This window comes from Motacilla alba, chromosome 6 (genome assembly GCF_015832195.1).
Source record: "Motacilla alba alba isolate MOTALB_02 chromosome 6, Motacilla_alba_V1.0_pri, whole genome shotgun sequence".
NCBI lineage: Eukaryota > Metazoa > Chordata > Aves > Passeriformes > Motacillidae > Motacilla > Motacilla alba.
In genome coordinates this window covers 18,241,971-18,256,128 of record NC_052021.1, presented here as the reverse complement: position 1 = coordinate 18,256,128, position 14,158 = coordinate 18,241,971, and the positions used below count along the sequence as shown (strand labels likewise).

The window sequence follows — 14,158 nt, the reverse complement described above, 5'->3', positions numbered from 1 at the left end:
AGTATAGAAATACAGCTTTGTAGTGTGATGGCACATTGTAGTGGAAATGTACAAGGCATCATTTGATCTCCTCAGGTTGATTTTTCAGTGCAAATTAGGTAAGATTTTGACTACTTCCTGCTGAGAGCTTCCAGAGTGAGTTCTAATATTGAATATTCTGCCTTGAGGATAATATACAAGTCCTAAGGCATGTGTAGTTAGTAGAGGGATTTTTTTTTTTTAATGTTCTGGTGCAAGTACAGTTTTGTTTCACAGAGATATCCTTATCAAACTGTCAGCATGATCAGTTATGTAGTACCATCTCTATATTTCTTGCTAGTTTTATCAGAAATCAAGTCTTCAGTGATGTTGTACACCTTGTGCGCTCTGTTGCTGCTGTTATGGGTTAAGTTTTATTCAACCCCAGAAACAGCTGTGTTCCCATTTGCAATAACAGTGGGTGCATTCTCCACAAGATTTATGCAATGTCTGGGATCTCTGAGGCTAGTAAAGTACTCTGTTAGGTTAGCCTGATTAAGTAAAATAAGATACATGATATATGGCAATGTCACAGCACACGCTAAATTCCAGCAGAAGTGAAATAAAGACAGGAGGAAAAGGCCTCAAGCTGTGCCAGGGGAGGTTCAGGGCAGACATTAGGAAGAATTTATTCACTGAAAGTCTTGTCAAGCCTTGGAACAGGCTGCCCAGGGAGGTGGTGAAGTCACTGTCTCTGGAAGTGTTCAAGAAAAGAATAGGTATGGCATTTAATGGTATGGTTTAGTTGACATTGTGATGTTCAGTCAAAGGCTGGACTCAGTCTTAGAGGTCCTTTCCAACCCTAATGGTTCTGTGATCCTGTTGTATGATACTGGCAATCCTGTAGGGCAGCACCACTCATGTTTTTGAGGTACCTGTTAGCACTGCACCTTAGCTGCTCAGTAGAATACACTGACTTGGAAATACAATGTGGAAGTCATTCTGGGAAGCGAAGGTAAGAAAACTAAAACACAGGTTCTTCTTACAAGGCCCACAAAAAGTGTGGAGGGGAAAGGGAGGTGCAGCTGATAGTGTGTTGATCCAGGATCCAAAAGAGAAAACAACTGAGAAACTGATGTCTGGGGTGTTTATGAATGCACTAGTACCAGTTTGAAGTGGCAGCTGGCCCAGTGTCAAACACCTGTGAGAGAGGGTTCACAGGCAAAACCCCCTCTGGATTTGTCTGAAATGGTTTAGGGATAATTACTGTGCTATCAGTGAGAACTTGCTTGCTCTGGGCTTTTTTAACTTCACAGGGAGGAGGAAATATGACAAGGATGTATTGCCTGTGGGGTAGCATACATTACACCCAGCTTAAGAACGTGCAGGGGGTTTTGTTTGTTTGGTTGGTTCGGTATTTTTTGTGGTTTCGGAGTTTTTTGGGGGGGAGTGTTTGTTTTTTTACTGGGAAGGGATTTAACTCCCTGTACTAGTTATCCGGGTATTGTTTCACTATGGGGAATGCATGAGTGCTGGGTGTTCTTATGGCTAATATATGTTGAATTTACTAGCATTACAACAACTTTATTCCCTAAAGTTTGTTATAAGCTTCACAGTGTCTCTACTGTACTCATCAGAGGGGCTCTGCTCAAGGTACTGCTCTCTAAAGGCAGTGAGGCAGCTGGAGTCAGGACTATGGTCTGTATAGTGTAGTACATGCTGATGAGCTTAATATTCCTAATTTTTTTCAAGCACTCTAATTGAAAGGAATGTGATTTCTTCCATTAGGAAGCCAAAGTTCAGGTCACTGGTCATTACACAGTTTTTTCTTTTGACAGACTTTAAATGTTTACTTTATCAAATTTGGTGTCTTCTGTCTCTATTCTGTTAGGTGTACAGACCTGTAAAGAGACATTCTTCCAAAGTCTGCCTTTGAATCTTAGCAAGGGTCCATTGCTCATCTAAGTGAAGTCCACTTAAGATGTTGATACCCATGTTTCCACTCATTATCAAAGATGTTATGTATCATCCTGGACTCCTAAAGCACTGTTATTAGTTTTGGAGTTTGTTTTTAACCACCAACTGCCAGACGGACATGAAAACTTGGGGGCAGGGCCAGGAGGAATTTGACAAAGAAAACAGCTGTGAAATCAAAAGTATACAATTTTAAAAGAAAGTGTGTGTAAGACAACAGACTCTTAAAACTGACTATGTATCATTTGCATTGAAGGATAATTGTGCAAACTGTGTTGCTTCCCTGAATTTTGGATTGTGTATTTTACTATGAAGATTTATAAGCACTCTGACAACTACTAACTTGAGAGATGAAGAGCCTTGTCTATATTAGTAATTCTGCTCTAGTACAATTGTGTCAAAAGAAAGGTTGTACTGGCATAATAGTGTAATGAGGAGAAAAATTGCTTTTATTAACACAAAGAAGAGTGTCTGCAATGATCACTATTGCGTGAAAATCCTTCTGCTCCACAGAGATCACAAAGGCTCTGGTTTTACAGCATGTGGTTTGTATATGAATTAGAGACTCAAAATTATGTCTTCTGGAAGGGTTCAGCAGAAGATATTTTCCAGATTAAATTAATTCTGGTTCACTTTGAGTGGGCAGACCAGTTTTCAGCTGCTTGTTTCTGTCCCTGTGTCCTTTATAGGTCTTGGGCACAGATGATAAGTGTCATTTGTTGCCAGCACCCTAGAACATGGAAGTAGATATCCTACCTTTAGTTAGCTCTGTGACCCAAACACATTGCAGCTGAGAACAGAGGAAGTTAGTACAAATGGAAATACTGTGCTTATGATCATGCTGGATAAGAGAAATTTTATCACCTCAGCCCTGGTTCTGAAGCTGGTGGAAGGTGTTGTAATTGCTGCTGTGGGCCTGTAGGGTGACTGTCTTATTGAAGGGGATACGTAAGGATTGAGGAGGACCAGTGAGAGGAAATTCAATGTTCCCTCTTAGTAGTGTTTTGAGGTTGCAGCTGTTTCCTCTTGGACAGCACAGTTTTGCTTTCGTTTTTAATGCCAAAATCAGCACAGGGTTCTGCTTTCGTCTTGGTAACTTCAATGAAAATACTAGGCTACACATAAGGAGTTATTCCTTAATTGCCTTCAGCAAGACATCCTTGGCTATTGGAGTCCAGATATTTTCGATCAAGCTCAGACCTTTATGCCATTAGCTTTAGGTTCTGCAGCCAGTGAAGAGTTCTCTCTCTGTGGGGCAAAGCAGATCCTCTCCTCTTTCTAGGCGCAAGGATTATTTGAAGTTAGTGAGTGCAAAGCTTGCATACATTAATAGTTGGCTGTCTGCTCTGTGGGCACTGGGATCTGTTAGGAAAGGGTTCCTTTCAGCAGTTGTGAGTGCTTAGGGCAGCAAGATGCTTTCAGGTATTTGCAGTAAAGCTGCTTCTTACAATCTGTGTGCTTAGCTGATCTTCCCCTTTGGGCTGTAAGCTGGTGTGAACTGTGCAAGAGCAGCTATGGATCCATGGCAGTGTCAGGCAGGAATTGCTGATGTCAGCCGGTGTGCCTACCTGCTGCTGAGAGCTGTGCTAGCACTCCAGCCAACACTGCCTTTCTGCTGCCAAAAATGGAACAGTAACAAGGGCAGCTCAGCCGTGACCAGTTGCAAAAGGGAACCTTGTCCATGTGTAAGGCTTGGCTATTTGGGATTTTTTTGTGTTCCCTCTGTACTTCAATGCCAGAGGCCCAAGAGCTTGCTGATGCCCTCAGAGTGAAAACCTGGGGAGGTACTCTCTAGCATAGTGTGGTTAAAACTATATTGCAATTTCCAACCAAGCTTTCTTCATTTGTTAATGACTGCACCTAAAATTCTTTAATTTTTTGAGTTCATCAGAATTCAGGGAATTCCTTTTTGCACTTCACAAGTGCTTTAGGCTGCAGAGTCATTATTTGAAGGAAAAAGCAAAGAAAGTGGATACCTGTGAATCTCCTAAAATATGGCCATTTTCATATTCCATTAATATGAAAAAATGTCCAAATGCAGTGAAAATTATTGTCATGGGAGTGTCAGGTGGTGTGACTGAATTTCTCTTGGAATTACTGTGACTGGATGGAGAAGAGAAAGAATCTAGTCAAATCAGGTGAACTTTTTATAAGCTGATATCTTTTGACTCTTTCTGGACTAGAAATTCTTTAATAGGAAAAGGCCAGATGTTTTGAAATGTTACTCCTGACAGAACAGGTGACTTTTGATCCTTTTTTTTTCTGCCTGTGAGCCTTTTCTTAACAGATCTGTGCTCCGTTGTAAACTTAGCCTAACCTGGTTAACATGAATGTATTTTAGGTCACTTGGGGCAAGGCAACCTGTGAATACAAAATATGTACTTTCATGCTGTCTCTCATACAGTCTGGTGATATATCTACATTGAACTCATGTTTTCTGTGCTAATGTCTTCTGTGAAAAACAGATGAACTATAAATTGTTCCTTTAAACAATGAAGGTCTCATTCTTCTCTCAGCAGGTTATTTTTCAGAGTCTTAGGAGCCCAGATAACTGGAGTTTTCAAAAACATTTCCTTTGCAGTTTATATTAAGCATACTAGAAGTGTGTATTTGGAGGGCAGGGGATGATGAAGACTGGGGTTTGAAAGGGTGAGGATGGTTTACATTGCTCTGCTCCCATAGGAAAAAGCCTTAGGGGAGGTAGCATGTCACTTTATTCATAAATACCAGGCTAGAAAATTCACTTTGTAGTTTCAGGCTCTTATAAGAAATGTAGTTGGTCTTTAAGGGGGTTAGAGTATTTAGATAGATATGAACTAAGACTGGTTGTAATGCACTCTCCTATCTCTGTTATTGCATTGCCAGAATAGTCTTTTCTTTCTTCTGAGTCCAATGGCTATTTGGAAATCTGTGGAGAGTCATGGGGTGTTTCTACTGTGGCCTGGCAAGCCACTTCTACTTGCTTCACCCCGTGTTTTGGAAGTCCTGGGAATAATCCATCCTTAATCTGACTTAGAAAGTAAACTTTTCATTTTATGAAGGCTTTAACTTTTGAAGAGGAAGTCTATAATTTCTCCTGGTTTACAGATTACTTGATTGATATGGAGAAGATCATAGTATAAATAATTTTACAGATCAGTCAAAACAAGCTTTTATTGGCCAAGCTTGAAAATTCTAGCACATTCTTCTGAATTTTGAGCATGGGTATTAGCATAAATTGTGAGCTTTTCACGAGTGCATGTTTCATACTGGCTGGCTTAGGTCCATTCTCTGTGAAGCCCAGCTCACCTGTTTAATAGTAACGATGCAAGATGGTGTTAACATTTATGTTCTTCAGACAAGTTTTTGCCTCTTGGGGAGGAGGAAATGGTGAGTAAAATCCCCAAAGCTATGTAATCATGGTCTTATGTCTAAAAAAATCTTCGAAAATGAATGCTTGCTTAGTTCTAGAGATATAATTCTGATATAGTTGAGAATCACAAAAACCATTTGTTTCCTAGTAAAGGAATGATTAATAAATACCTTCAGCCACTAATATTCTGTCATGTCTGCAATAAATCATTGAAGAAGAATAACCTATTCCTCTGCCATCTTGCAATTTTTAAAAATTTACTTGGTCAGAGTATTTTTTTCCCCCAGAATATAACTGGTTGGCTTAACTAAAACTGAAATCTTTACCTCTGGCTTCCAGATGTCTAGCATTGTCCAGAAATATAAAAGTTCATTTTTCACACAGCAGTGTTTAGCAGCTGGCTTTCCTTTTCAGTATCAGGCAATACCCTACTGTATTTCTTAAGAAATGAGAGGGAATATAAACTTTAAATCAAGAATTTCAGATGGTGGAACAAAGAGCTATGGCTAGAGGGAAAAAAAAAAAGTGCAAAGTAGATGTTTATTCAAAAATTCTTAAGACACTCAGTCTGCACCAGTTCATTTTACAAGGATCTGTTAAGTCCTTGGAGTTTTTGAAAGATCAGCCTAATGTTTTAGCATTTGAAATCCAAATTTAGACATTGAACTCTGGGCTCCTGATGTTGTAAACCCTAGTCTAAAGTTGGTGTGTGCTGTTTAAGGAGAAGACATGCATGGTTAACTCTAGGTCTAAAAGGTCAAATTGTTAAGAATTAGAGAAATCCCACCTTGAGCAGCCCCTGCTATACAGACTGACTTACGTGTATTAACTGAAATTAGTCTGAAAAGAATCGTACTGCAGAGTGAGTGAGTTTTGTGGCTGATGAAGTGCAAGCATATCCACCTTTCTTGCTGCACAAATAGGCTAATACCTACTTGAAATTTTTGCAGTGTGTAAATATAAATGCATTTTATATAATATTACAAATTATATATAAAATCTCGATTTTATTTGACCCAGACAGGTTTGGCTATCTTTCATACATTAATCTTGTGTTGTACCTTCCAACCCTTCAGGTTGTGTCAGACCTTGCACCTGTAGCAATCAATCAACATGTTAGGGTCTAGGATGAGAGTTTCTAGGGTTGCCTTTATTTATGCAAAATATTTAAGGGTCAGTTCTACGCTCTTACCTTCATTAGCTGACTGCTGAGATGATCTGCCTGGGCCTGACTGCATTCAAAGGAGAAACTAAGTGTGGCTTAGACATTAAAGAATCTTGAATTTCCCACGGGATGACAGATCTAGACATCTGACTTCTGCATCTCCCAAACATTGCTCAGTTATCTCAAAATTATTTTGTTTTGTTTTAATCTTGATGGTACCACTCCTCTTCCCCCAAAAAATGGTATCTGGTTTGTATGCATGCACTCTGCTGGCCTGATCCCCTGCTAGCTCCTTCTGTCTGCCAGGATTTGGACTGGCAGTATGTTTGACAACAGACACCTATTGGGTTAAATTTTAGGAAACTTAATGAGTGCCCTCTGAAGTTAAAAGACAAATGATCTGCAAAGTGCACTGAAGGTATGTAGAGCATGAATGTCCTGGATTATATTATTTATATGGATTTTTCAGCTTATAAAAGAGGTGGTAGTGGTTATAGTATATTAGAATACTAGATATTACGGGTCTTTATTTAATCACATTTCACTCACACTTTTTTGGTTGAATTTTCAGTGAACAACTCTTTAGCTATAATTTTTTCCCTGAGTGTTTTGTCTTTTCTGAGTGTATTTTTTCAAATTTTTTTACATTCAAGACTGACACCAATATCTATCAAAGTCACCAATGCATTGAAGATTTTTCTTCAATGATTTTTTTTTTAATAAGCTAGTGTTGAAGAACTGCTTTGTTTTGGATGAAATTTGTATTTTGCTGTGGAACTCAAAGCATGGATGGTTCACTTATATGCAAGCTTTGGATGGCTTTCTGGAAGCTGTCAATATTGGCTTATTTTATTGCTGACCTTCACTGTGATTTTTTGCCATCTGGAGTAAAAGTGAGGGAAGGACTGAGTGTTCTTTAGCTCCATTTTGTACAGTGATGCTTTTTGGTAATGTCATACTATGTCTACATGGCAGGGATATCAGAGGCTTTGCCTTCCTCTTGCCATGAATGCACCTGAAGATTGCTATTTTAAATACATGGTGGTGGTTATTGCAGTAAATGACTCTCAGCTATTTTCATCTGCGACCATTTAATTCCTTTAGGTAATGTCACATAGTCAAAAGGTAAGACAAACTTTTTGTTAGTTTCCAAAATATTTTATGAAAATAAGGAGAGTTTAAAACTGTAATGTTTCAGTAATAGAAATGAAAAAAACCAAAAAAATTCTTGACATGCTTTGTTGAAGCTGTCAGATTGTCTGAACTAAGCACGTGTGCCAAACTCTTCAACAGCCTCTACCTGTCCATGAGAAGTAATATGCATCCTAAAACTTCTTAAATACTCAAATTTCAGTATCTTGTAGGTAGTCTGGGGGTTCCTCTGACATACAGCATCCAGTACCTTTCCATGGAGCTGACCTGGCTGCCAGGCTGGAGCAGCTGGAGAGGAGGATGCTTTTTCCATCTGTTATCTGCCAATGCTCTGACAGTGCCCTTAGCAAACACTTTGGCTTTTCCGGAGCTTGGAAAACTCCCCCCACTGAGGGCTGCCAGGAGCTTGCTTTAAAACGAAATGGAGAAGAGTTGCCAGGAGATTGTCCAGCCCCTCAAGCAGGTGGTTCACGTGCCTCTTCCCTGAGATCAGATCACCCTCTAGCCAAGAGAAATGGGAAGTATCTGCTGCTTTACAAGGGCAAGGGAATGCTCTGCACAAGAGATGGATTTCCAAGCAGCTGTCAGCTATTGGCACTGTCTGACGAGTTTAGAGGCTCAACAAGACAACTGAGATGAATTCTCACACATCTATCCAAGAGGAACAAGTTGGTACCAGCAAAGCCAGAATACTGGATTTCCTTCAGTTCTCTTGCAGGAGTATCTTGAACTTCCTCTAGTATGTTTGGTGGCAGTGGGAAAGATTTCCTGCCTTGTCCGTCTTCCATCCTGTGTGGGATTTGGTTTTGTTTTGGTTTTTTTGTGCTAACTAATGAATGCTCATACTCTGGGATTGCTCAAGTGTGCAGTTAACAGCCGAATACTCTGCAGAAGGACCTCTCTGTAGAACACTATTGTAGTTTTTTTGTTTTGTTTTTCTTTTTTTTTTTTTTTTTTCTTTTTAATGATGGGAGACCTGATAGACATCTACCCTTTAGGTCATTCATTTTGTGTCCTGCAAGTCCATTCTGAAGAACTTTAGCTCAACCTCAAGCGGCTGAGATATGTACTGGCTCTGGATATGTACTGGGAGCTGAGATATGTACTGGCTCTGGATATGTACTGGGAGCTGGAGCTGCAGATCAGTTCTTGGGCTCAGGCTGTTTCTGGTATTTTAACTGTACTGAAAGATGTAGCTCCTTGTTACCTCCCCCACCCACAAACCTCTATTTGTTTAGCTTTCTCCCCTCCCACCCGAACTAATTTTTGTGCATTGCACACTGGTATCAGAGAGTGTATTTCTCTGCAGGGTACAGCCTGGAAAAGACTTTATCATTCAGTCGCTTTCTTGTGACATCAAACTCTAGCTTGATCCAAGCTTTGCAAAGGCAGACAGTTTGCCTGTGAGTTGGTGTGTAAAACAAACTGTGTCTCTGCTGCAGTGCTGTGGGCATTGCTGCACCTGGGCACTGGGGCTTCAATAAGCAGGGTCCGTGCTGCGTGAAGTGCTGTAGGGTCTAGGGAACAAGCACAGAGGGATTAGAGATCCAGCAAACATCTCTTATAGGGATGTTGTTCTTTCCTTATCCCGAAACAAAAAGCTTATCTTGTCTTTGTGGCTAGTGACTCAGTTAGGTTAATGCAATTAAAAGTGAGTGTGTAAATGAGCCTTCAGAATATTGCTAGAGCAGCGCTGACCTTTGCAAGAATGCAAGGTCCCTGTAACACTCGGTATCTCTGTGGAGACTCAGATATATGGTGTTTACTCTTGTGGGGGATATACCATATGACCCTGTCCTGTCCTGAGAGAGTTTTGCAAGAGGTGAAATAGTCTATCTGGTATCTTTTTATGCACACTGAAGGTTTACGCTGGGTGTCTGTTTCCCTCTGGCCATCGGAGAGCCTCTCGCATAAAGCAGGCTCCGGTGGCTCTCACCCCTTCAAAGGGGCGACTATAATTAATAAGCCGGCGCGGTTTAAGGGGCAGGGAGCCGTGAAGCGCTGAGTTCTGCCTCGAGGCCGCCTGGAAATACGGGCGACAAAGGCGGGGGGCTCCGGGGCACCGACCTGCCGCTGCCCCTGCGTAGCCTCTCGGGAGCCCTTGCCCGGCTGCCCGCCCCGCTGCCAGGGATGCTGGAGGCGGCCCCGCCTGGCAGGGAGCGGGCTGGCTGGGGCCGCGAGGGACGCTGCCACCTGCCATGGGGCTGTGTTCCTGCAAAGGCTGCCGTGAGGAGCCCAGAGGTAACTAACTCCCCCCTGGGATGTGACGGGGAAACTCTCCTTGCCCGGTGCGGGCGGCGCGGCGGCGGCGGGTGCGCGCAGCCCCGCGGGGCGAGCGCCGCTCGGGAGCCGCGGGCTCCGCTGCCCTCTGCGGCGACGGCACCGGGGCAGTGCGAAAGCAGGCCGGTCTCCCTCCGTCTGCCGTGTTCCGTGTCTAGTCCTTCGGGAGGTGCCACCACTTCTTCCGTGGTTCAGAAAAACTCGGCAAACTAAACCCTTAAAAACCGTCTCGATGTCATCTTAAGCTTTAAACACAATCCTTGGCTCTTCTTTTTCTCCACTAACAAGTAAAATTTGATAGGAGGGAAACTGGTTGTTTCTTTTCAGAAAGGCTGTTAACGTGGCAGTAGCATTAGCTGACAGTCTTTCCTCATCTGTTCTGTGTAGTGGAGGACTTGGATGTTTTCTGAAGGATCGAGCTCACAGTAGTCTAGAAGAAACTGCTTTAGGAGGCAGTGTCTCCAATGCACTTAAAGCTACTGGAATTCTCCTAAGGATTTTCAGTTACTTCCAGGATGGTTCCTGCATGGGTTTATGTGTTGAGACCAGCCTCTGACATCCTGTCTGTTTTGGGAAAAGTTTATAGTTGATATTTAGGGGCTCTAAGAGTAGATGGTATGTGAGCCCAGAGAGAAATGCAGCTTTCCTCAGTAGAAAGCAGTCTCATAAGAATAGTGTTCAAAAATGTTACTGTGCTTGGAGTTTGTAGAATAAATGCTTGACTGTTTAGACTTTTTGACAGCTGAAAATAATTCTGTTTTAGTTATCAAAATCCTCCGAAGTTGGATTCTTGAGAAAATAGGGGGGAAATTGCTTCCTGTGCAAAACTTTGGAAGAAACACCCTTAATAGTCACTACGCTGGAAATATGATTCAGATAATGGTAGAAATTTAGCACACACACTCTAGTTTTGAGACAAAGGGAGGGAAAATAAACACACTGGTGGAAGTTCTGTGAGTATGGGGCTGCTGTCTTCATCACAGCTGCATCAGGATCAAGATTACGAGTGAAGGTAAGCTTCATAAAGCTAAAGGTGGCAGTATAAAAGCTAAAGGAAAAGTGTGCTGATCTGAAGTAATACTAGTAACTGTCAGTTATATTAGAAGCATAAACGCTGAAATAAATTTCCCTGTCAGGAGTAGAGAAGACCAGGTAAAGGTATATCTAGTCTTTCAGTTATTATTGAGCTGACTGTGCCCAGATTGTCAGTGTGGCACCCGGTGAATGGATGTGAATTTCCCTCTAAAGACAGGATAAGGAAAAAAGATTTGAGCAAATTGCCCTGAATTTTGGATTGGGAATACTGTAGGATTTTTCATATGCATCTGGTTTTAATCTGTTGAGGAAGGGGAGGCTTAGATTGAGTGTTATCAAAAAACATTTGTCCTCATTCTGGCATGAATCCAGTCACCTCATTCACTTGAGTGAAATTGTATTTATCTTCTTCGGGAAGAGCTTCTACAAACAATGGGTGTTTCAGCTAGCATATTGCATTCAGGCTTGAAAGAACAAAGTATGTTTGTGTCAAAATTGCACATTTGTATAAACCTGCAGACATCAGTGAAGCCACACCATTCTCTGAGAACTGGTACAGTTGAGATACGTATTTGTGTAAAATTATACTTTGCCTGTGTAACCCTATCAAGTATGTAATACTAATAAACATTTTGAGGACTTCTTTCAAGGCTAGCCTGTTAAAGGTCCTGCAGGATTCTTTTGACTTATTTGGAAAATATATTTTAAGTAATTCCTTCCTTTAAGTAATTCCTTAAGTATTCTGTGTAACAGAATAAATCTGTCTCTTGGGTGACTCTCCTAACCCATGCAGGAGGCTGAAGATTCCACAAGGATTGTGTGCATGAAACTTAACAAGTCTCAAGTTTAATACAACTCTCCTGTTGATACTAACATGATTGGTGAGGTAAAAAGTCTGTGCCCTGTCTTGCTGATCAGTCACTGTGAGGCAAGACCTGAAGTGCCAGGCTGTCATTTGTATTCTTAATTGGGGACCGAATTTGGCTTTGTATGGTGCTGCTGAAATTCACTTGTTCCTTGGTGTTTGGCGTGGGTCCCTTTAAAGCACTAAGCTTATTTTCCAGTGCTTTTCAGATGTCTCTAAATTTGTAGGATATGTCGAGTAGCCACTGATTTAGATTGCCCCTGCTGCTTTGCTGTTTTGGCTTTAAGGAATGGTTTAGGCTATGGGTGCACTGGCCTTTTGATCATGAGCTTCAACAAGTCCTGCTTTACTGTGAAAATGCTTTCAGCAGATGTGGGAGGGGTGTGGCTGGGGACCTGGGTACTGATAACAATGTTTTGTGTTTTTGCATTTGCCCTATCAGCTTTTTCTGAAAGCCTTTTAGCACATCAGGCACAGATAGGGCTAACTGATGAGTAGATTCCTGCTTCTTGAAAGTTGCAGGCTGAAGTGTCTCCCTGAATGCAGTGGGTTATCTGCAGATAGCAGAGACTTAATAAGCTTAATGGGGGGGGGGGAGTGTTTAAGGATATTTGCATTTGTTTAAGGCCAGAATGGAAAGCTTGAGCTGTCATCCTTCTCCACTCATCTCCCCTTCTGTCCCTGTAGTAGAATTTGCCTACTGGTTGGAAAGTAACAGATTCCTGGGCAGGAATACTGAATTGTCCCTTTCCCCTGTCCATTAGATTCACCTGATTGCTGTCTGCTGAAATCATAATGTGGGAGAAGGACGTGATTGCTGGTAGAAATTAGAAGGGAACTAGAAATAAAATCCTCCTTCCACCTCACCCTGTGGTACTGTTGGCTCCCACTAGCCTGGAACCTGAAGCTGTTGGGACAGTGTTTGCCATGAGCTATGGTTGATGGTTTACACTTCACTATTTCCAGTGCTTCCTTGTTTCAGTGTGACTGTATTTCTTTTCTTGGCATTTTTATACTGTTCCCCATCAGATGTTTCAAAAAAATCTTGCACTCTAGTGTTACAAAGATTTCTGGTGGCTTTCCAGTGCTGCAATGTAACCAAGATTGTGACTTCTGCCTTTACTTGGTTTAATGGTCATCAATGGGTCCTGCTCAGTTTAGGTCTCTTGGGGAGACCCACCTTGTGTTCACTATGAAAAAAAAGTTTCAAATTGGTGCAAGGATGAAGGAGAGCTCTAGTTCTCAGCCAAATGGTGTTTGCCCTTTCAGTCTTTTCTGGTGTCAGCTGCCAAGGTGTGCTTTCTGTTACAGTTTTGTGTTTAAGAGGGTGCAGTGTTTATATAGGGCTTGTGAGACAGGGAAAATGGGGCTTACCTGAGATGCCAAAACTCACTAGGTTTTTTGATAATGGTTGTGCTTTGTGTAAAAGAAATGGAAGAGGAAGTCTGGAAAAAGTCAGTTGCATCTGTTGGATGACCTTAATGCTTTCCTGTGTAGAAAAAAAAGGAGTGAGGTTTTAGGAGAAGACCATACTTTGGAAGTTTGCAATTCCTAATGCAAATAAAACCTGTTCAGTATCTTCCAGTTTGAAATACTTTAGAAATGTGGCCTTGGGATCCATAATACTACCTCAGAGCTAAGGAATTAATTCTCCTGAAAAAAAAAAAAAAAAAAAAGCTAAATAAAAAGCTAAATTGTTTCCTCTATCTTCTTGTTCCAGATTTTTTTGTCCTCCCCAGTAACTAAATATAGCTTCTAAGAGAAGTCCAGAATGAGTTCTCACTAGAAGTACTGAGAAGATTTTGATCATAATCTTATACATTTGGCTCTCCCAGGGACAGTGTGATTGGCTGTGCAGTCGTGTGAAGCACACAGTAGCACAGTTGCAGTATTTTAGAGCTATGCAGTCCCCAGCATGTGTATGAATAAACTCGTGTGCTTATTATGTTGCACACTTTTCTTCCTGTCAGAAACAGTTCTCTGTGATATGAACCTAAGCACTGTAAAAACAGCCTGTGTTGGGTGGGAATGTGTAGGTTATGTATAAAGTTAGGATCTGAACTCATTCCTCATTTCAACAAGATGGACAGTTTACATTATAACTGTAGTAGCAAAAAGGATTTCAAAGTTTTCTGCATTCTGCATTTTTTGAAAACTGAAGACATAACAAAGGAGATAAAGGAGGAATTCATATTTTCTTCCAAAACATAGGATCAAGTGAATGGATTTTCTTAGTGAGTATAGCAGAGCATGCCACCTGCATGGTTCTCCAGCTGGCATTCCCTGTGTGCACCCAAATGTGCTTCCTCTCCTTTTTCCATGTGTCTATAGCTACTAAGGGTGGCATTTGGAAGTTAGATTTGGGGCATGTGGGAGA

At 41.4% G+C, this 14,158-nt stretch overlaps 1 protein-coding gene across 4 annotated transcripts in view; it reads left to right on the top strand.

Moving 5' to 3' along the window:
• ARHGAP22 (Rho GTPase activating protein 22) overlaps positions 1–14,158 on the top strand; it is a 126,068-nt gene that overhangs the window by 25,680 nt on the left and 86,230 nt on the right. The window contains exon 1 of one of the 4 annotated variants that reach the window (XM_038141260.1): positions 9,696–9,842. The exons of the other annotated variants lie outside the window; for them this stretch is intronic. Within the exon in view, the coding sequence (XP_037997188.1) occupies positions 9,800–9,842 (43 nt within the window). The 5' untranslated portion in view covers positions 9,696–9,799. Of the gene's footprint in view, positions 1–9,695; positions 9,843–14,158 lie in introns of those variants that run through there. 4 annotated transcript variants of the gene reach the window in all.